The 21,503-nt window shown below is 42.7% G+C and overlaps 2 protein-coding genes across 2 annotated transcripts; both read right to left on the bottom strand.

Moving 5' to 3' along the window:
- Positions 1–1,572: 1,572 nt before the first annotated feature.
- LOC137378467 (tumor necrosis factor receptor superfamily member 6B-like) lies at positions 1,573–7,130 on the bottom strand. The gene is made up of 4 exons (XM_068048797.1): positions 7,055–7,130; positions 5,153–5,540; positions 3,282–3,485; positions 1,573–2,709 (listed from the first exon to the last, which is right to left on the bottom strand). Exons 1-4 carry the CDS (start codon positions 7,091–7,093, stop codon positions 2,423–2,425), a joined length of 918 nt encoding a protein of 305 aa, XP_067904898.1. The 5' UTR covers positions 7,094–7,130; the 3' UTR covers positions 1,573–2,422.
- Positions 7,131–12,127: 4,997 nt separating this feature from the next.
- On the bottom strand, positions 12,128–19,174 carry LOC137378288 (zinc finger SWIM domain-containing protein 3-like). Its single transcript, XM_068048531.1, has 5 exons — positions 19,143–19,174; positions 17,834–17,970; positions 17,366–17,460; positions 15,649–15,815; positions 12,128–15,270 (listed from the first exon to the last, which is right to left on the bottom strand). Exons 1-5 carry the CDS (start codon positions 19,172–19,174, stop codon positions 13,506–13,508), a joined length of 2,196 nt encoding a protein of 731 aa, XP_067904632.1. The 3' UTR covers positions 12,128–13,505.
- Between the last annotated feature and the right edge of the window lie 2,329 nt (positions 19,175–21,503).

The raw sequence follows: 21,503 nt of genomic DNA, 5'->3' as shown, positions 1-21,503 counted from the left end.
GTGGTACTTTTGAAAATCTACATATACACATCAACTGCACTATCCTCATCAACCCTCTCCATACTTCATCAAAGAACTTAATCAACTTAGACACACAATTTGCTGCTAACAACTCTGTGCTGATTTAACATAGTCTTTACAGGAGTATAATCAGACATATCTGACACCAAGCTAAAGAAGGAGGCATTAAAACAGGTGACAAAAAACTTGGTCAAAGAGGTAGGTTCTGAGGAGCATCTTAAAGAGGAGGAGGTGGAGAAGTTTAGAGGGAAATTCCAGAACCTAGAGCCTAAACAGTTGAAGGCACAGGTGCCAATGTTGGGTGAAGGAAGTGGGGGATGCACAAGAGGCCAGAATTGGAGGAACACAGCATATTTGGAGGGTTGCAGGGCACAAAGACATTACAGAGATAGGGAGGGGTGAGGTCATGAGGAATTTGAACATGAGAATGAGAATTTTAAAATCAAGGCTTTGGTGGTCTGGTAGACAATGTAGATCAGCAAGCACAGGGGACTTGGTGCGAGTTAAGATATGGGCAGCCGAGTTTTGGATGAGTTGAAGTTTGTGGAGGGTGGAAGATGGGAGGCTGGACATTAGACCATCGGAACAGAAAGTATGGACGATGGTTTCATCAGCAGATGGGCCAAGACAGGGGTAGAGACAGGCAGACTTAACAATGGAGAGGTTATAGGGTTGGAAGCTCAAATAGGATGACGAGGTTGTCTCCAAGTTTTAGAATTAGAATTAGAACATTACAGCGCAGTACAGGCCCTTTGGCCCTCGATGTTGCGCCGACCTGTGAAACTATCTGACCTACACTATTCCATTTTCATCCATATGTCTATCCAATGACCACTTAAATGCCCTTAAAGTTGGCGAGTCTACTACTGCTGCAGGCAGGGCGTTCCACGCCCCTACTACTCTCTGAGTAAAGAAACTACCTCTGACATCTGTCCTATACCTATCACCCCTCAACTTAAAGCTATGTCCCCTCGTGTTTGCCATCACCATCCGAGGAAAAAGACTCTCACTATCCACCCTATCTAACCCTCTGATTATCTTATATGTCTCTATTAAGTCACCTCTCCTCCTCCTTCTCTCCAACGAAAACAACCTCAAGTCCCTCAGCCTTTCCTCGTAAAACCTTCCCTCCATACCAGGCAACATCCTAGTAAATCTCCTCTGCACCCTTTCCAAAGCTTCCACATCCTTCCTATAATGCGGTGACCAGAACTGCACGCAGTACTCCTGGTGCGGTCTCACAAGAGTTTTGTACAGCTGCAGCATGACCTCGTGGCTCCGAAACTTGATCCCCCTACTAATAAAAGCTAACACACCATATGCCTTCTTAACAGCCCTATTAACCTGGGTAGCAACCTTCAGGGATTTATGTACCTGGACACCAAGATCTCTCTGTTCATCTACACTACCAAGAATCTTCCCATTAGCCCAGTACTCTGCATTCCTGTTACTCCTTCCAAAGTGAATCACCTCGCACTTTTCCGCATTAAACTCCATTTGCCATCTCTCAGCCCAGCTCTGCAGCCTATCTATGTCCCTCTGTACCCTACAACATCCTTCGGCACTATCCACAACTCCACCGACCTTAGTGTCATCCGCAAATTTACTAACCCACCCTTCTACACCCTCTTCCAGGTCATTTATAAAAATGACAAACAGCAGTGGCCCCAAAACAGATCCTTGCGGTACACCACGAGGAACTAAACTCCAGGATGAACATTTGCCATCAACCACCACCCTCTGTCTTCTTTCAGCTAGCCAATTTCTGATCCAAAGCTCTAAATCACCTTCAACCCCATACTTCCATATTTTCTGCAATAGCCTACCGTGGGGAACCTTATCAAACGCCTTACTGAAATCCATATACGCCACATCCACTGCTTTACCCTCATCCACCTGTTTGGTCACCTTCTCGAAAAACTCAATAAGGTTTGTGAGGCACGACCTACCCGTCACAAAACCGTGCTGACTATCGCTAATGAACTTATTCTTTTCTCATCCCTTTCCCTCAAATTTCTCCCCTTCGCATTTGATGACAATACTTGCTGGCACATAGTTGCACAGTTATTAGTACTATCTCATCTAAGTGCCATTTCCTCCTGTGGGCTCCCAGCTAGTGATAAGCACCACAGCTGAGTCAATGCCACATGCAGACATGTTTTAGCGGGAGAGTCACAGGATAGCAAGCAGGAGTGGGAAGCCAAGCTAATTTTTCTCATCCCCAGTGCAGAGGTGCTAAGGTCATTTGCTGCCCCAGCCAAGATCAGTTTACTCAGCACCAAGATGAAATAAAACCTGGAGCTTTCTTGTCTTTATGGTTTAGTAATACTGTGCATTCATGCATCAGGTCATTGGAGACTTTTCTGTGTAAATTAATACATTCGAGAGCTTAGCTGCCACTTCACATAAAACGCTCTTGTACATTTTTTATCACATTCTTCATCTTTGCTTTGTTAAGTATATGCAGGATTTTTTCTAGGACATGGTCTTCCTTGATACTTTCTTTCCATTTTTCTAGAAGAGGATGTAACTTTTCATGCATCATATGCTTGTTCTGTGTTCTCAATTGTTTACTAACTTTCTTTCCCTTTTCAATGTAAAGTAAAGTAAGAAATCTCCTCAGCTTCTTTAGTGGAATCTTCTGATATGCCACAAACTGAATAATTGCTTCATTACAGGTAGAAACATCTGTTGAAAGAACAAAAATCATCAAAACAGATGAAGGGTTGCAGCCTGAAACATTAGCTCTGTTTCTCTCTCCACAGATGCTGCCAGACCTGCTGAGTATTTCCGGCACTTTCTGTTCTCATTTCATTGGCTGTAAAATGTTTAGAATGTCCTGAGGTCGTAAAAGGCAATTTTTTTTTAAATGCCAGCAGATTTAAATCATTTAAAATAACCCACCAGCATTAAAATAACACTGATCAGGAAATCCAGCTGACTGGATGGTCAGACTGTTCCCAGTTTGTAGCACTGTTGGCTGACCAGCAGGACAAGTGCAAAAGTGACCCAATGACAAAACTCCCAATCCAATTTCGCCTCCAACACAGGGAGGCACATGGACTCTGCTTGGAGTTTTCATGCAGTTTTGTTCTTACGAAGCATCTTCTGAATAACAGTGGAATGTGCACCCCAGTGAGATTGGCGTTTAGGCAGGGAACTGAATTCTCGATGACAAGTAATTGTTAAAAAAAACATTTCACATAACATTGGATATTTAGGGACGTTAATGCAATATTCCATTAAAGTAGATTATGCACCTGAATTATTCACAAAAGTTCCACTGCCGTTATATTTCTTGCAGGGCGTACACAAGGTATTGTGGTATCGATTACCATGGACATTGACCTCTAAGCCTTCTTCAGTGCAGTTTGTATGTTTAAAACAAGGTTCTGAACTAGAGACTCTGCGAGAAAAATGGCCATTGGTACACAGCTCACAATTTGTATCACTGTATGGGGTTCCTGGAAAACACAAAATTCACAGATTCTGTTAAAACACAGAGTAAATACCCACTTGGTTCTTTACATATAATGCAACATGCTGTATATTTTGCAGTAAGTGGAATTCAGACTTTGTTTTACTGTTTCAGGGTGACTAGAGGTAACAAAATTGTGGCCTGTGATGAATTTGGGAACTCTGTTGTTCCATTAGGTATAATTAAACCAAAGAAAAGTGTTGTGGGACTCTTGTTTGAATGTAATACCCCATTTACCAACCCATTAAAATAACCAACCCCATTTACAGAAAAACAAAATTTATACCTGAGTTTGAATTGATAGGCAAACAACTTTCAGGAAAATAACTTTAGTTCAGTGATCATCTTAACAGATCCTTACAAACTAGTTTATTAGTAGAGTTAATTGTTCTCTTCCATCATCCAGGAAGGGTTCCACAACACTCATAATGAAATATTTAGTAAGGCTATCTATTGGGACAGTCCAAGACTTTCTAGTTACACTAGTTAAGTACTTGGCTCGCAGGTTCATATTGGGTTTCCAAACCTCTATCAGTAGTGATGTGTTGGTCTTAACCATTTTTTTATGCTGAATACATTAGATTTTTTAATTTAACAAGCATCTTATTTATCGTTGTAAATTTTGAGATGTAGATCCATTGTTCGCCCATTGAGTTGGATATGCTTTCCTTATATTTTGTTGTTGAACTAGTTTCTGACTTCTCACCTCCTCAAAAAATAGCAGGTTTTTTTTTCCTTGTCCCTCAAACTTTTTGTTGACTAAGAAATTCTAAAATATTTATTAAACTCTGGCATTTTATTTTTCTTGGAGACATTTGAGAATCTCTGATATGTTCCCACATGTACAGAAACTTACTTGGAATATTCTTCCCAATTTAATTTTTTTTAGAGATGTTTTATATACCTTCTCGACAGGTCACCAATCTCTAGTCTTATTGCCTGAAACTATTTGCTTATGGAGAAAACTAATGATGTTTGAACCAGTATAGATCACTTGTGGTTTGCCCCAATCTTTACAGTTATCCACATCACGTAAAAAGGAGAGGGTGTGGTGGGGAGGTGGGTGGGGAAAGAGGCAATTCACATCATCTTTACAATTGCCCACTGATCGTGGATGTGTTGGTATTAACTCAGACTAACATAATCACCTATTCTGCTTCCACTTTGAACTCCACTTTCAATTGATACCCTCCATTTTCTGTAATTTTTTTAAGCAATGCTATTTTTTCTCACTTTTCAGCAACTAAGGTTAATGAGTGATAGGCCTCTCCTTTACTTTCAATATGATCATCTATCCTTGGTTCACAATAATAATCCTGAAAGTACAACTTGTGTAGCTACAGGTCAGTGTCCCATTAGGTGGGTTTTGTATTCCTCAGGCAGGTTATTATGCTGTAAAATTCTGATGTGTTCACACTGAACTTATGGTACATAACTGCATTTAAGAATAATTTCAATGAATAATTCCTCCTAAGTCTAAATAATCACACATTCTAGTGGAAAACAGTTACAGTTCTATCAATCTAGATCATCTTCTTGCAGAATAGACATGTTTGCAGAAAAATAAAAGGATCATAATTGCTGAAAACAAATTACAAAGGCAAAATGACAGATGGATAGTCTAAGCTCTAATAATTGAAATATTAAACTTACCCATTTTAATTACACCAGCACCATAAGGGCAACTGGAATGTTTGAGGCAGAATTCAAACTCTAAATAATAGCCAGCTTTGCATTCACACACTCTATTATGTGTAGAATTACACTGATGCTTTTCATACTGCTGATCTCCACAGAAGACATTACAGTAGCGACATTTCTGAAGGTAGTTCCAGTACTGAGTATAATGCAAATCTGGGCAGAGTCCGCATACTGTTGGATGGACACTAGTACAGTGTTTTTTCACATATGTCCCAGGTGGACACTGCTCACATGTCACCATCTGACCAGTTATTACATCTCTTCTTTGATAAGTAGGCTTGGCTTTGACTGGCTCAAAGGAACTTGAAATATTTTCTATCAGTATCATACTGATGATGTACTGTAGAGGAAATTATAACCAAAAATAAGAATTAAATATGATGAAAACAGCCCATCACTACCATTCAGAACATCACATCTGAAATAATTTTACACAAAATACTCATTGTAGGTGTCTGTAACCAGAAATGAAAAAGTGTAGAAATGCATTAGGGGCTGTTGCACCAACAGAGGCAAACTCAGACAATGACAAGAGTACAGATGTTTCCCTTAATAACAGGATTATAGCACAATTCACTGTTATGCATTTGCTCGTTTAAAAAAGCGATTAATGGACCACAGTTCAGTTTTGAACAAGGCAGTCCATTTTCTTTGTCAATAAATTTCTAAAAATCTGGTAAGAATACAGATTTTTCAGTTATTTCTACATCTCATAATGGGGCGGCATTAATTCAGACAAATAACGTTTGTCTAAAAATTACAATGACTACGCATCAAAAGCAATTATTTGCTTACAAAGCACTTTGGGACATCTTGAGGACATGAAAGGCATGGGCTTCAAAGGCTGGGTAACCTGGATTTGGGCTAAAGGATTGACATGCCTGACATACTGCTGATGTACAGAGAAGGGAATAAGTAGTTACATACTTGAACTCATCGAAAGATCTCACTGTTTCACAGGCAGCAAGCAGTACAAGGGCAGGCACATGAAGTTTAATACTTCATCTATCACCCAAGTAAGCCAGAGACTGCATAGAATGAGATGCCAGCAAATAGATTGGAGTTGGCAATAGCACAACTGCATAGAATTTTACAATACAGGAGATTGTCTTCATTGTAGCAAACCTCTGAAAGAGTAGTCTACTTAGAAATACATGTTTTTAAATTATGAAATGTGGTCAAGTTTCCTTATGTTAATTATACAAATAGTTGTTTGGTAGTACAGAACGTGAGTATTGCTGAAAACAAAGACATTTTGCTGAAGCTTTTTGTCTTGCACTCATCAGGACAAATCGTAAGAATACCAATGTAAGGGAAAGCAACAAATTTATATTGTATGAGGAGAGTGCTGATTGGTTGGTAAGTTGCCTATCTTGGCACCATAAACAGGTGCAGTCTCCATGGCAATCAGAATCCACTTGCCAACCAATGAGCAATCTCTTCACATACAGTTTACATATGTTGCCTTCCCTTACATTGGTATTATTGCAAAAAGTCCTGATAAGTGCAAGACCAAAAGCTTGGACAAAATGTCAGTTTTCAGCAATACAATGTTAATTATAATAAAAACCTAAAACCTCGTAGTGACATTGGCAATTAACTACAGAATATGCTGGAAATACTCAGCAGGTCTGGTAGCATCTGTGGAGAGAGAAACAAAAACAGAGTAAACGTTTCAGCTCTGTGACCGAAGGTTAACTTTTTCTCTCTCCACAGACGCTGGCAGACCTGCTGAATATCTCCAGCATTCCCCGTTTTGTTTTCAGATTTCCCGCAGTATTTTACATTTGAGTTAACAACTAACGATATAGGTTCTATAATAATGGAGCCTATTCCTCCAGTTTATCTCTTTACCTTGAAGCTCATGATGAATATCTCCTGGACTGGTCTCATCTGCTGGGGTTCATTCTATTAACGCATGTTTTTAATAACCCGGCATTGCGGAGGCGTCAATGAATCATCCACAGGATTTCCCTGAAAACAGTCAGCACGTTTTTTCTAAATAGGTTCGATATGTGCCATGGAAGAAGGAAGTACTCACATTGTGACAGGCATGGAATTTCCCTGCTTCCCTAGCTATCGAACGGGAAAATATTTCTTATGGGAATTGTCGTCCTTAAGCTTCTTCAATAATAAGAAATTCGCGGTTGGATGACTAAAACGGTAGATAATTGGTGGCGGTTTCTGCGGGTGAGTACAGTTCGTAGAATGTCATTTATCATCTATTAAATACCAACATTTGGAAACGACATCACTTTAAGAGGCTGTGGCAATTGTTTAATAAGTCAAATAGTGGCAATTGTTTTATATAATCGCATTCTTTTATTTCACCTCATTCTCTTTTTGTTAGTTTTTCTCAATTGCAAATTATGCTGCCTCTAAGTTAAATATTTTTGGGTCGAAGCTCTAGTCCAGGGTTTCACATACCGAGCAAGCTAGACATTATCTGCGGAGAGAGAATTAGGTCACGTTTCAGGTCGAAGACCTTTCCTCTCCACTGTGTCACTTGACAACACCAAGCATGAACGAACGCAGCCCGAAATAACAAAAAAAAACGATGGAGCAAGGCAAAAGGGTTGGTTATGGAACAAGTGAAGGAACAAAAAATGGGTCTAGAGGAGCTGTAAATGACAATCGCAGAACCATTGCCAGCACCTGCTGGCTAAAAAAATGGGAGCAGTGGTTGCTTTTCTAAAATTGTTGAACACCGTAAGGTTGTAAAGTGCCTAATCGAAACAGACAGGTTGTGCCTTGAGCTCCATTGAAACAGCATAAGGGGCCAAGGACAGAAAGATCAGAATGATAATGGGAAGGAGAATTAAATTGGCAAGCAACCAGACACTCAGGGTCACTCATGAACTGAATGGAGGTGTTCAACCAAGCAATTTCCCTCCCCCATGGTTGACAAGGCTCTCGATCATTTCCGTCCCATTTCCGGCGTTTCTGCCCTCACTTCTTCCCCTCTCTCCTAGAACCAGGAAAATGTCCTCTTTGCCCTCATCTTCCACCCCACCAGCCTCCACATTCAACAGCCAATCCTCCACTATTTCTGCCACCTCCTGTGTGATGACACCACCAGACAAGTCTTCCCCTCCCATCCCCTATCAGCATTCCAAAGGGTCTGTTCCCTCCACAGCAATGTGATCCACTCTTCCATCACCCCAACACCAGTTCCCATTCCCATGGCACCTCACCTTGCAAGTGCAGGAGATGTAACACCCCCTGCCTTTTCACCTTCTCCCTTCCTGTTGTCCAGGGCCCCAAACACTCCTTCAAGGTGAAACAGCAAATTACTTACATTTCTTTCAATATTGTTTTTAATTCATTCGCAGGATGTGGGCATTGCTGGCAAAGTCAACATTTTTGTCCATTCTTAAACGGACAGGCTTGCAGCCCATTTCAGAGGACAGGTAAGAGTCAACCACATTATTGTGGTCTGGAGTCACAAAAAGGCCAGACCAGGCAAGGATGGCAGATTTCTTTCCCTAAAGGGAACCAGGTGGGCTCCTTATGTTAATCAGGTAGTTGCGTGGTCACTATTACTGATTCTATTACCCAACTGCCAAGGTGAGATTTTAATTTACATCTCTGGATCTATACTGTATTTGCTGTTGATGTTGCAGTCTCCCTCTACATTGGGGAGACCAAATACAGATTAGGTAATTGCTTTCCTGTAAGGGGTGGTGGAATGTGCCTTTCACTTTTGTTAAGTGGATCTTATGTTTGAAATGGAATGCAATAATACCAAAGTCAGATTGTTGCCTCGTTCCAGAGTTAAGATGCTACTTTCATATTAATGTGCAGCATTGAAGCTAAAGTAGCAGGCTAACTGTATCCTTCACTCACGGTCAATTCCTACTAATTCAAAGTCGTTCTTCACTCAAAGAATATTTGAGGTATCCATAAAGCAAATTAAACAAAAGCAAAACAGCACAGTAATCATTTTGCTAAAAAAAAAGTCAAATTAAGATCATTTGAATTAAACAACTTCAAATTAAGTGTTGACTGTACCCTCTTCAGTTTTGCGTAACGTGCTGTGAAAAGTACAATGCACTGGAATGAGTACAGAGAAGGGGAACATGATTGATCCCAAGTAAAGGGGTGAGCCATGAGGAAGGAAGCTTAAGCCATAGAACCCCCGCCCCCCCCAAACAAATTTCAATACTGGTAGATTTCCTGTGGTGTTAAGAGAGTCGAGGAATCTGTAGAATGAATGATTGTAGGAATGAAGTTGGCAATGATTTTTCTTTAAAGAAAGACAGATGAGGATGATACAATACCTTTCACAACCTCAGGACATCCCAAAGCATTTTACACCCAATGGAGTACTTTGCAGTCACTGTAGTAATGTAGAAAGCATGGATCTGGTGAGAAGGTGGCAAGATTCCCTAGTGCATGCAACTTATAAAATAGGTGTGTCCTCATTTGGAGGGGTTTATTGGTGCACCAAAGGACTCGGTCCTCCCAGAAGTTCCCTTTTTAAAAACAAATCCGTTTACTTTTTATTTTAGTTTGAAGTACTATTGCTTTTTTTGCTAGTCGTTGCTGGTTATTATATTTTATTTCCATCTGTTCTGACGACATCACATTTTCTGCTGTTGTGTTTGGGGTCGACTGTGGATAAATGACTTGAAGGCTGTGTACATGTGAATGGAATGATGAGGTGGTTGTTTGGGTAGAAAAAGTGAAAAAAGGATGGCAGGAAGAATATCATGAAATTTTATTCTAAAAATAGGTCTGCTGGATTTACTGGTGGTTGAAATAAATCATTGGGAGATAGATCCACTTAACTGGGGGAAAGCTGAGCAACTGGCAGGACAATTACCAGGAGGGTGATGAGTGTGAAAAAAAACCAAGTCCCAGGCTTCTCAGAGGGGTACAAAAATGGTCTGGGGAAAGTTGACAATTGCAGTATTCAACAGCCACACTGTGTATAGTAGTTTGTCAACAATTCTAACATGATGACTGATTTATGATGTTCTAATTCTTACTTTAAAAGATAAGTTCTCTACATTGTGACAGAGGTGGACAAAAGAATTGGTTTTATTTTTGTCCTTTCACAAGTCAATTTTCTTCATTACACAGAGTTGGAGTTCTGTTTTTTTTTTCAACTTTAGCCATTCAAAAAGGTTGACAAAGTGTTACAGCGCAAGGGTGATGCTGACAGACAGGAGTTGTATACAACAGATAGTTAAGGTAAACCTAGAAGACTATTTCAATGTAAAAGAAAGGACTTGTATTTATATAATCCCTTATATAGCACCTTATTATGGCCTCCAGGTGGCTGGATGTGCTCAACAGCCAAGGAATTACAAAAGAAAGATCAGAGACTATCAGATTTTAATTTAATGAAAAGTACATTGAAATATATGCCAGGAAAAGGTTCGTGTTAAACATTAGGAACAATTAGCCTGGGTAAAAGGAGGCAAAAACATTGGAGATATTGAAAATACAGTTTGATGGCAAAGAGTTAACATGTTTCAAGAATACACGCTGTTGACCTTTATCTGTCCTTTTTCTTACGTTAATATTATGTATATAGAAACAATTGGGTGGATCACAATTCTTTCTCTCTACACCCAATTGCACGTCAGACATCAGCAGACGAGTTGTGACATATCGTAGCTGAATCATAGTCACCTTTGCATTTTATTTAGCTGACGTGTTAAACATTCCATTGCAGTAATTCAGAGCATATTCTTAAGAAATAGAGAAAAGTAATTACTTATCCAACTCAACAATTTGCAGTAAAAAAAAAAATCCCTGGATGGAGTGGTAAATAATAAGTTTCCAGCAGTTATTCAGTCAAATGTGATAAAGTATGAAAGAAAGGAAGAAAGACATGCATTTATATAGCAGCCTTCACAATCTCAGGATGTCCTAAAGCCAATGAAGGACTTTTGAAGTGTAGTCATTGTTGTAAGACCGCAATTGTTGACAACGCGATCGGTAGGTGGCGCTATTTTGGCACATGCGCAGATACAGCATGTGCCACGAAAACGTCACAGCCTGCGACTGTTGCAGCTGCCAGGACTAAAGATAGCGCTGCTCAAAAAATCAGAGATGAAACCTAACAAACGCGTGGCAGAATACAATGGCCGGAGTGAGAGTGTGGAGTGGGCCGGGGAGATCAGCGCGGGGGCCGGGGAGATCAGCGCGGGGGCCGGGGAGATCAGCGCGGGGAGACCAGCGGTAGTGGTGCCGGGGAGGGGGGGGGGGGAGAAAGAGGGAGGGGAGAAAGAGGGGGGGGGGGGGGAGGGGAGAAAGAGGGAGGGGAGGGGGGGGAGAAAGAGGGGAGGGGGGGAGAAAGAGGGAGGGGAGAAAGAGGGAGAGGGGGAGAAAGAGGGAGAGGGGGAGAAAGACGGAGAGGGGGGAGGGGGGGTGAAAGAGGGAGAGGGAGGGGTAAGGAAGGGGGGGATGGGGAGAGCTGGGGGGAGAGGGAGGAAGGGGAGAGAGTGGGGGGGGGGGGGAAGCAGCAGAATGGAAGAGGAGTGCCTTTTTCTGTGCATGCGCCATAAACACAACAGCAAAAGACTTACTGGCCAGTCCCTGGACCCGGTGACACCAAGGTCTTCGCACGCTCGCTCCCCGCGGCTCTCTACGGCCTCTCGCTTCCGGCCCTCTCCATTCAGCCGTTCCCTCCAGCTGCGGATGCCCAATCCAGTTGCTTTCTCCTCTACCCAGTTGCTTTCTCTACTTCTCCTCAGTACTTCAGGCATTGCAACTGTTTGGTCCCTGCATTTTGCATGCTCTCTCTCCCCACCCCTCCCCGCACTCCCCACCCCTCCCCCTCTTCACCCACCCCTCCCTCTACCCCCCCACCATAGTTGAATATCTGAAGTGCAGTTGCAAAGTCGGGGAAATAGCATGCAAAACAAAACCTCAACAATTCTGGGTTTAATTATTGAAAAGTTTTATTAAGTTCATTAAGTATCCGAGGAACTGCTGTGCATGGATACATGAGTGTTGTGTCCAGCATTCCCGTTAGACAGACAGGCCGAGTCTCTGCTATGCACAGATAGAGATTGTTCCTGGAGAGCCTTGTGGTGAATGAACGCTTGGCTCTCTATTCCACTACTGCATTGTCCATGTGAAGAAGGCAAAGTCACAAGAGTCTGAGCTCAGTCTATTCTTGGTGAATGTTCCCCAAGCGCATCCCAATGTGCATTCCCAATTCATCCATAAATGCAATGTTCCTTTCCACATCGTGATGAGCTCCGCAGCATGACAGTTGCCTTCGTTGCTTGAATGCTGACCTTAAGTCTCAAGGATTGTTTTCTCGACGGCATGTTTTACATGAAAAGAAATAAAGCAAATCAGAGTCAGAGCTTGCCTCCCTCCATCCACTGAAATTACTGTTGTGCACACCTTTTTAAGTTCTGCAGTGAAGGCACCAATTGATAACGTCGCCAATGAAGCACTTATTACCCACCTCAGATGCAGGAATCAGCACATCCTTGCGTCCTCTCCTGCACTGCCTCCTTTGCTTGAATGCCGTCCTTAAGTGTCAAGGATGGTTTTCTCAAGGGCACGTTTTACATGAAAGAAAATAAGGAAAGAACATCAGTGTCAGAGCTTCCCTCCCTCCAATGGAATTACTGTTGAGCATGCTTTGTGTTCTGCGGTAAAGGCATGTACTGATAACACCGCCAATGAATCACTTAGTACCCACCTCAGCTGTAGGAGGCAGGATGATGTTATTGCCCCTATCTCGTGATGGTTCAATGCTGCTCTCTCAGGGAAAACATGAATGATGTGAGGGTGCTGGAAAAGAACTATGAACATAAAGCTGGCCATTTAGCCCAGCAGTTCCCTGCTAGTGGTTATGTTACTCGTGCATCTTCCCATCCATTCCCATTTAATCCTGCCTACTACTATCACCAGTTGTGTTCACAGCAAGAGCATTCACATTTCTGCTACCACTGGACACGGCATGCTTGTTTCTTTTAGTGCTCAGTCTCTTCTTGCTGAATGTTCCCCAAGTGCTTGACCCCTTTGGACACCCTCTCTGCTTGACAGGCAGCAACTGGCAATTGCGGAGTCTCACAAGGCTCTGCATGGTTGTTTCAACGTCGGATGGGGAAACAGGTGGCTGTGTGTCCATGTGCACTGCCCTGATGGATGTAGGAGCAGGTAACTGTGTATCCATGAGCACTGCTCTGATGGGTGTAGGAGCAGGCAACTGTGTGCCCATGGGCACTGCTCTGATGGGTGTAGGAGCAGGTGACTGTGTAACTGAGCAGCAAGGAGAGGGTACCGCAGGTAGGGGAAGTGGATTTGAACAGGCAGGCATATGTATGGTCCATCAGATCATTTGGCCGGGGGTGAGACGCTCAGGATCCAGGGTTTGTGACACGTGACTGATGTCCAGCGCGCGGCCACCTCCATCCGAAGGTGCTTCCGGGCAATTGTTGGGCATAGTAAATGGCTCCATCTCATCAGCCAGTCCTTGCTGCCAGCGGAGAGTCTGTTGCCGCAGCCAGTCCAGTCTCCTCATGAATGCTGCCGTTCCACTCTGCAGAACGGCCTGTTGTAGCTGGTACAATTGATCTGAAAGCAAGCGGTATTTTTCATTGTGGCTGAGGGGCCTTGGCTGTTCCTCTGTAATCACAATGGCAGCAGCCATGCCTGTCGTCGTTGGTGTCTGAGATGCACGCCAGCGACAATTGGGGGCGAGCCTGTCCAAAGGCAGACCCAGATGCCTCTGCACAACAACAGCATGTTTGCAGGGCGACAAAGTCTGAATGGAGAAGATGCAGCTGCAGGTAGCCTGGTCATCATGTATCTGCAGTGTGTACTGTTTGGCGCCAGAAATCACAGTCACTGTGCCTTCATCCTGCTCCTTGACATGTACTCGCTGAATGTGGCTATGATCCTGATGCATCAGCTTCATAGCATGACCGGTGAATCCCATGTAAAATGATTGCAGATCTGCTGGCGCCTCTGCGATGCGCTTGAAAGAGGCTCCCTGCAGGAATGTGTAATAGGCACGCTCCCGATCCAGGACACTATTGTGGAAGATCAGCGCTGAGATGCATTCCTTCATGGATGAGGAGGAGTGGAGCAGGTGCTTTATCTTGCCATTCTCTGACTCAATGCGATTGTTGGTGTTGTTCCCAAACGTTAGGACTTTACTGCGTGAACATGCTGCCCACATCTCCTTCTGTGGAATCCAGTTTGTAAGCAGGTAGTCCTGCAGGGGTGGGTAGAGGTGTCCAATCCTTTCTACACAACTAGTGAGCTTCTCCTCCAAAGGTGCATGAACCATTTCTTTGCAGATCATAAACAATTGATCCCTCAGTTCACCATTCAGTGGGTAGCTGCTGATCTTCCTCCTCATGCTCTGCATCACATGGAACTGACCGAGGAGAACCGTTGCAGCTGGGAGATGCTTTCTGATCGCATTGATCTCATTGATGTCTTTATCCACAATGGCTGATCTCACGCGGCAGGCGCTGGATCCCATGAAATCAACAAAAACACCCACAATCTCGTCCAGCATCTGAGCCGTCTCATTCCTCACCATGGCATAGAAAACAGCCCTGCCCCTACCAACATTGTCCTGCACCATCACTTGGTACAGAGGGTAGCCGCATTTGTTCACCTTGTACGTTCCGTCCATGAACAGCAGTTCAGGAAAGGCCTGCATGTGGGCCTTCATGGCTGGTGTCATGAAGGCAATATAGAGGATGCTGCTTCCCTGCAGGCCAACCCGCACTGCAGCCCCGTCCTGTTGAATCTTCTCCAGCGTATCATACAGCGCATCCATGCTGTCATCCCCTGTCTTGAGCCGGGATTTTACATTTCTAATGTCACTAAGGGTCACGGTCTTATTGAATGAACGCTCGATATAATCCTTCAGCTGTTTGTTCCCAGCCTGCAGCTTGACCAACTCTTCTACCTTCTGCCTTTCATCGTGGTTCAGTTGTCGTCTCCTTGCATAGAAGCGTAAACATTCTGGATGCAAAACATGACCGGTATGCACAAGATGGTAGGAGCTGACACACAGTTTGTTCTTGGTCGTATTGAATTTCACACTGATGAAGACCTCACAGCCCAGGGCGAGATACCTGAAAAATAACAGACATTCAATGAGCACGCCCCACGTGCCTCGTGCCCTCACGAAAACGCCAGCCATCCCCAGGTGTGTTGCTGGCAGCAGTTTACATGTGCACCATGACAAGGTCCCAACATCTGGTGCGCACCTGTTTCGCAGTCCAGAGGAGGTTGCGCTGAGGTGGTCGCCCAGCCATTGGTCTATCCAGGATATCACAATAAAGGCAGTCCGTAGACACGGGGGCGGTATGCGCGTGGCTTTGTGGGCACAGGATCTCACTGACGAGATGTATTGATACTGCAAATCGAATCTTGGTTCAATGCACATCAAGGAACAGCTTTACAGGACTGACAAGCTACACAAGTGGAAATGTAGTGACCGCAGCACCTACCTCTGATTCGGTCTCACTCCAGTGGAACGGATGCGTGGTTGCCCATAGTGTACACAGCACAGCCTCACTGAGGCATACTTAAAGCGGACGGGAATTTCAACTCGCCGTCTCTTGTTTTCCCTCTCAAGCGTATGGGTGCTCACTTTTTTAAATAGACTCCCCGTTGCCTGTAAGCACAACAGTAAAGCGCATTTAAATAGCATTGTTAACATAGTGAAACATAACAAGGCACATCACAGGATGTGCCTGCAGACCATGCTACCTGTTGAAACATCTCAAGTTTACTGCTGAAGTCGTCATAACTCTCGAACTCCTGGGTTGTGAAGGTGGCAAGGAACTGCTCTGTGGAATCTACTGACGTTGCCATGACCGAAGTTTGAGGTTCAGGAAGGCTATTAAGGGACCACACGGGAAACATGAGATGAGATAAGAAATACAGAATGCACTCCATTAAAACGTTACAAAAACGAAAGTGACCGTTAAGACGGTAGGTTGCAGCACATGTACTGCCTGCACACAGCAACTCACAACAGGGACTGGAGAACATGCAGTGGCCCAGACAATGGAAATGTTTTCAGAGCAACTCACAACAGGGACTGGAAAACATGCGGTGGCCCAGACAATGGAAATGTTTTCAGAGCAACTCACAACAGGGACTGGAAAACATGCGGTGGCCCAGACAATGGAAATGTTTTCAGAGCAACTCACAACAGGGGCTGGAGAACATGCGGTAGCCCAGACAATGGAAATGTTTTCAGAGCAACTCACAACAGGGGCTGGAGAACATGCGGTGGCCCAGACAATGGAAATGTTTTCAGAGCAACTCACAACAGGGGCTGGAGAACATGCGGTGGCCCAGACAATGGAAATGTTTTCAGAGCAACTTACAAAGGCAGAGCAACTTACCTTGGAACAATCTCCTGTGTCAAATAAAAATGAAGTAAGTCTCCAAAACGAATAAATAATTCAGATAAAATGCGAGAAAATGTCCGACGAAACCTCTCCTCCTTCCACTTTCAAAAAGTCGCGCCGAAGCTTTGACACATGCGTAGAGGCCAACCTGGCGCATTGCCCGAGGAAGACGACGTAACGCGATGACGTCATCTGCGCATGCGCACAACGGTCCTGGCATGTCGGACCGCAGCGCATGTGCAGAGATGAGGAGACTGTGTGCACATGCGCATACCGCGTCATCTGCGCATGCGCAAAGCGGTCCTGGCAAGCCGGACCGCAGCGCATGCGCAGGGGGCATGAGACCGTCTGCGCATGTGCGCACCGCGGCGCATCCTGATGACGTATGCGAGAACGTAGCGTTGTCATGAATTACTTTGTTGTTATAAAGTAGTAAATGCAGCAGCCAATTTGTACACAGAAAGCTCCCACAAACAGCTTCTGTCAGGTGGATGTAAAAGATCCCATGGCATTATTTTGAAGATAAGCAGGAAAATTCTCACTGAGTGATAAATATTGGCCAAGACATTAATCAAAATCACTAGAAAAAATTTTGCTCCTGAGAAGATCTCTCCTGTCTGCTCCCATCTCTTTCTCCCAAGCCTATGAATCCACTGAAGACACATAAACCCCAAGAGAGAAAAGTCTCCTACAGCAAACAAGATTTAAGAATAATACTGGGCCCCAACGAAAAGCAAGATTTACCTACAATCAAGAACTTGACAGTGAACTCGAAGAACCGTAACAACTACTCTTCAGATATTGCCTCAAACTTTTCTACTTTATTTTTCTTCTGCTCTTTTCTGTCTCCGTTTGCATGTGTATTGCAGGGTGGCTGCATCATGTATCCATAGGCGTCGACTGAATTAGAGTTTAACGTTAATAAGTTTCAACTTTTCTTCTTTAAACCTAAGAAAGCCTGTTTGTGCTGGTTTCTTTGCCTTATATAATTGGAAAACAGTAAATGAGGATTCACCAAGGGGGAGCTAAAAACACGATGTGTTTAAAAATTAAACCCTGAGAAGGTAAGATCAAGTGAAGGCTGAAAGGGAACCCTAGACCTCTTTCTCACCTGTTTGTAACACCTGAATTCCTTATTGAATTTGTTAATGACCATTTTATATTCATATCCTCTAGTTTTGGACTACCCCACATGTGGAAACATTGTTACATCCACCCTATCAACCCCCATCATAATTTCAAAGATCTCTATTAGATCAATGCTCAGACTTACCTTTTGTATAGAAAACAGCCCTTTCCCAGTGTGCAAACTGTGCTTTAGCATGAAATGGAGGGTAGAAGGGCGAAGAGAATAATTCAGCTTCTCTATATGAGATATACTTTCTTATCCTGTAAATTTTGCTATTTACTCTAAATAAAAATGACATTTTTAAATGCAAGGAAAAATGGGCAGACACATTTTTGGATGTTGAACTAAGAGATAGAAATGATTGTTCGGAGGAAAAGGTCAGCTTGGCTCAATGGTAGCACTCTGAGTCAGAAGCTTTTTGGGTTCAAGTCCCATTCCAGGACTTGAGGAAATAACGGGCTAGATTTTTGCTGGCAAAATAATAGTGCGGCTAACGGCGCTTGCCGTTATTTTTGCACAAAGAATACAGCAATTTGAGCGAAGATCAGATACTCAAATATCCAAAAGTCATTGTTCAAGTTGCGCCATGAGCTTTGCGATGACATTTCCCCATCTGCCTCATTATTGAAATATATTGGTGTTAAGTTGCTGTATTTACACCATAAATACAAAGCATAGTCATCACAAAGTCACAGCTGGTCTGAAGTGACTGAAAGAGCCTGACTCGGAAACATTTATGGCGCACACATATTTAACTAACTCTGGATTCAAACAAAGGGAGCTTTTTAGATGAGCGATTCTATTAATTTTTTTTATTCATTCATGAGATGTGGGCGTCACTGGCTATGCCAGCATTTATTGCCCAACCCTAATTGCCCTCGAGAAGGTGGTGGTGAGCTGCCTTCTTGAATCGCTGCAGTCCATGTGAGGTAGGTAGACCCACAGTGATGTTAGGAAGAGAGTTCCAGGATTTTGACCCAGTGTCAGTGAAGGAACGGCGATATAGTTCCAAGTCAGAATGGTGTGTGACTTGGACGGGAACTTGCAGGTGGTGATGTTGCCATGCATCTGCTGCTCTTGTCCTTCGAAGTGGTAGAGGTCGCGGATTTGGAAGGTGCTGTCTAAGGATGTGTCAAGTGTTGATTACTGCCAATCAACCTCTCTTGCATTGAAAATTTAAGTGCTGAGTCTCATTCTTTCAGGTTTGAGTTGCTATTGGAGATTTAAAAATTGTAACATGTTTAAAAAAAAACACAAAAGCATAAGAAATAGGAGCAGGAGTAAACCCTTGAGCCTGCTGCGCCATGGCTGATTATTTGCCTCAACTCCACATTCCCGCCCGCTCCTTTTATCCCTCGATTTCCTGAAAAATCAATGCAACTTCTCCTTTCTGTCTCTTCTCTCAAGTCAATCTTTCCCTCTCTGTACCTGATTTGATATTGAATATACTCACTTGAATGCACACTTGCTTCTCAGTCCTTGCATTGTCAATTTCACAATCCTTCAATCCAATTGATCAAGAGATACCGATACGTCGCTTGCCCTATTTACACAGGTCCCAGATGCCCAGTTTCTTTTGCTGTGACACATCAGCTTGAACTTTCAGCAACTTGCCATGTACAATTTAAAAAAATCTAATGTTACAAGAGTCTCTGTTAGATGCCCTGCCTCACCAATTATGGCCCATTCTAAGTTTATATTTCAGTGCAGTACCAAGGAAATGCTGCATTAACAGAGCTGCTGTCTTTAACATGACATATTAAATTGTGGCCCTGTTCAGGTGGATGAATAAGATTCCCTGGCACTAACTGAAGAGCAGGGAGTTCTCAAAGTGTCTTCACAACATTTATCCCTTAATTAATATGACCAAAACTAGTCATTTATCATGTTATTTGTGGGACTTTGCCGTGTACAAATTGGTTGGTATTTGTTTGCATAACAGTGCCTCTACTTCAAAAGTAATCGTTTTGGCTATAAAGCACTTTAGGACATCGGGAAGTGTTATATAAATGCAAGCTCTGCCTTTGTTAATGGTAGACTTGATATTGACCATGTCCTGTCAATGCAGAGAAAATCAAATCAAACAAATAGAATGCTATAATAAAAACAAGAAATGCTGGAACCACTCAGCAGGTCTGGCAGCATCTCTTTCCACAGATGCTGCCAGACCTGCTGAGTGGTCCCAGCATTTCCTGTTTTTATTTCAGATTTACAGCATCTGCAGTATTTTGTTTTTATTAAATAGAATGCTGTGATCGATACTGATAACTTAGTACATTCTGAAGTCACCATGCAGAAAACATAGTGCCCTGGTGAGGCTACACTTTTGTGTTCTGTTTTGGTTAGCTGGGCACAAGGAAAACATTCAAACCCTGCAGGAATTACAGGGGGTGGGCGGGCGGAATTGCGGCCGAGTCTGAACACCAGATGTTTAAGAAATGCTGGAAAAACTCTTCAGCCTTGAAAGTTATATGAGGAACTATACTGAATAGGAAATGTTAATCTGTAGCACTCTTTAAAGCTCAACATTAATTCAACATGACTGATACAAACTAGTAAAAAGTGAATTCAGGACTAATGTTCAGAAGCATTTCTATGTGCAAAGCGTGATCTATATCTGTTTTTTGGGGGACTAGAGTGGAAGCAGAATTCTTCAGGTAGCCAGTTATATGCTATGATAAGCGGTCATAGGTTGCTATGGAAAGAAGGGTTAAAATGCACAAATGTGCATTGTCATCTGTACTAATGTATGATGTTGCAGTTTCACCAACATATCGCCATTACCAGATAGGTATGTCAGCTATTTTAGAAAACATGACATTATTGATTTCCATCCAAGAATCCAACACATTCACCAATTGTGAACATAACTGAAATTAGATTGCATTTAGTTTAATCTGATAACAAAAGTTTCACAAGTCTTACTATTTTTAGGATGGATGAGGTAGACTCAGAAAACCTTCATATCAAAATAATTTGCAGTTATATGATCTAGCACCTTATAATGGTTTCAAGATTTCTCAAAGTGACAAACAGCTAATAAAGCAAAAGAGTAAGCACAGAGAATGTTAGTTTAAATGAATCAAAAGTATATTCAAATAGATATTAGGAAAAAATTATTGGTAAATATTTAGAGTAATTCGGCTGGGTAATTAAAGGCAACAACATTGGAGATACTGAAAATATAGTCTAATGCTGGCAAGTTAAGGTACAAAAGGATGAACTTTAATGGGCTGCTTGGCATTTTGTTGCTTTTTCCTGTGATACTCATGTTTTAAAATCAATTTCAATCAACAATACCACTCTAATTAGGATTTGAAGCTTCACCTTTTCCTGCTCCTTGGGAATGTCTTAAAGTTTCTGATGTCAGCAACAAACTGTTCTATTAGCTTTTCATCAACATTGACAATTTAATTGGCATCTGGATCAGTGATGCAGAATTGGCAGTGCAATTCCATTATTCTGGGCTGTTTTCTCTAAAGCAGATACTGGTATCAAAAGGACAGTTACCTCAATCATACCTGAATGAATTTGAATTTACCAGTATATCATTTAAAGAACACAGATACAATGGCTCTAGAACAAAAAGAGATCTATACCATGGGTATAAGGAGAATAATTTCACAAACTGCAATTTATTTGCCTCCAAGTAGAAACAGTTGTGCTTCAGGTGAACTTGTTCCCACAGAGGCTGTGTCCAGTTCAGGTGCTAATTCTATTTCTTACAGGCAATTTCAAGGAATTAGATTAACAGTTTGCCCATTCTATATTCTGACCTGTTTATTCTACTAGCAGACTATGTTCATCTGTCCAG

The sequence above is a fragment of the Heterodontus francisci genome, chromosome 16 (genome assembly GCF_036365525.1).
Source record: "Heterodontus francisci isolate sHetFra1 chromosome 16, sHetFra1.hap1, whole genome shotgun sequence".
Lineage (NCBI taxonomy): Eukaryota > Metazoa > Chordata > Chondrichthyes > Heterodontiformes > Heterodontidae > Heterodontus > Heterodontus francisci.
This window is presented reverse-complemented; position numbering and strand designations above follow the sequence as displayed.

Bases quoted from the DNA above. Each gene is read 5' to 3' on its own strand.
- LOC137378467 (XM_068048797.1), bottom strand. From the start codon at position 7,093: ATGAGACCAGTCCAGGAGATATTCATCATGAGCTTCAAG. The intron at 5,541-7,054 runs GTAAAGAGATAA...TTTCCTCTACAG, and splicing joins TATTCATCATGAGCTTCAAG to TACATCATCAGTATGATACT. The intron at 2,710-3,281 runs GTGCATAATCTA...TTCTTTCAACAG, and splicing joins AACTTTTGTGAATAATTCAG to ATGTTTCTACCTGTAATGAA.
- LOC137378288 (XM_068048531.1), bottom strand. From the start codon at position 19,174: ATGCAAGGACTGAGAAGCAAGTGTGCATTCAA. The intron at 17,971-19,142 runs GTGAGTATATTC...ATTTTTATTTAG, and splicing joins AGAAGCAAGTGTGCATTCAA to AGTAAATAGCAAAATTTACA. The intron at 17,461-17,833 runs GTAAGTCTGAGC...ACTCTAATTCAG, and splicing joins GGCTGTTTTCTATACAAAAG to TCGACGCCTATGGATACATG.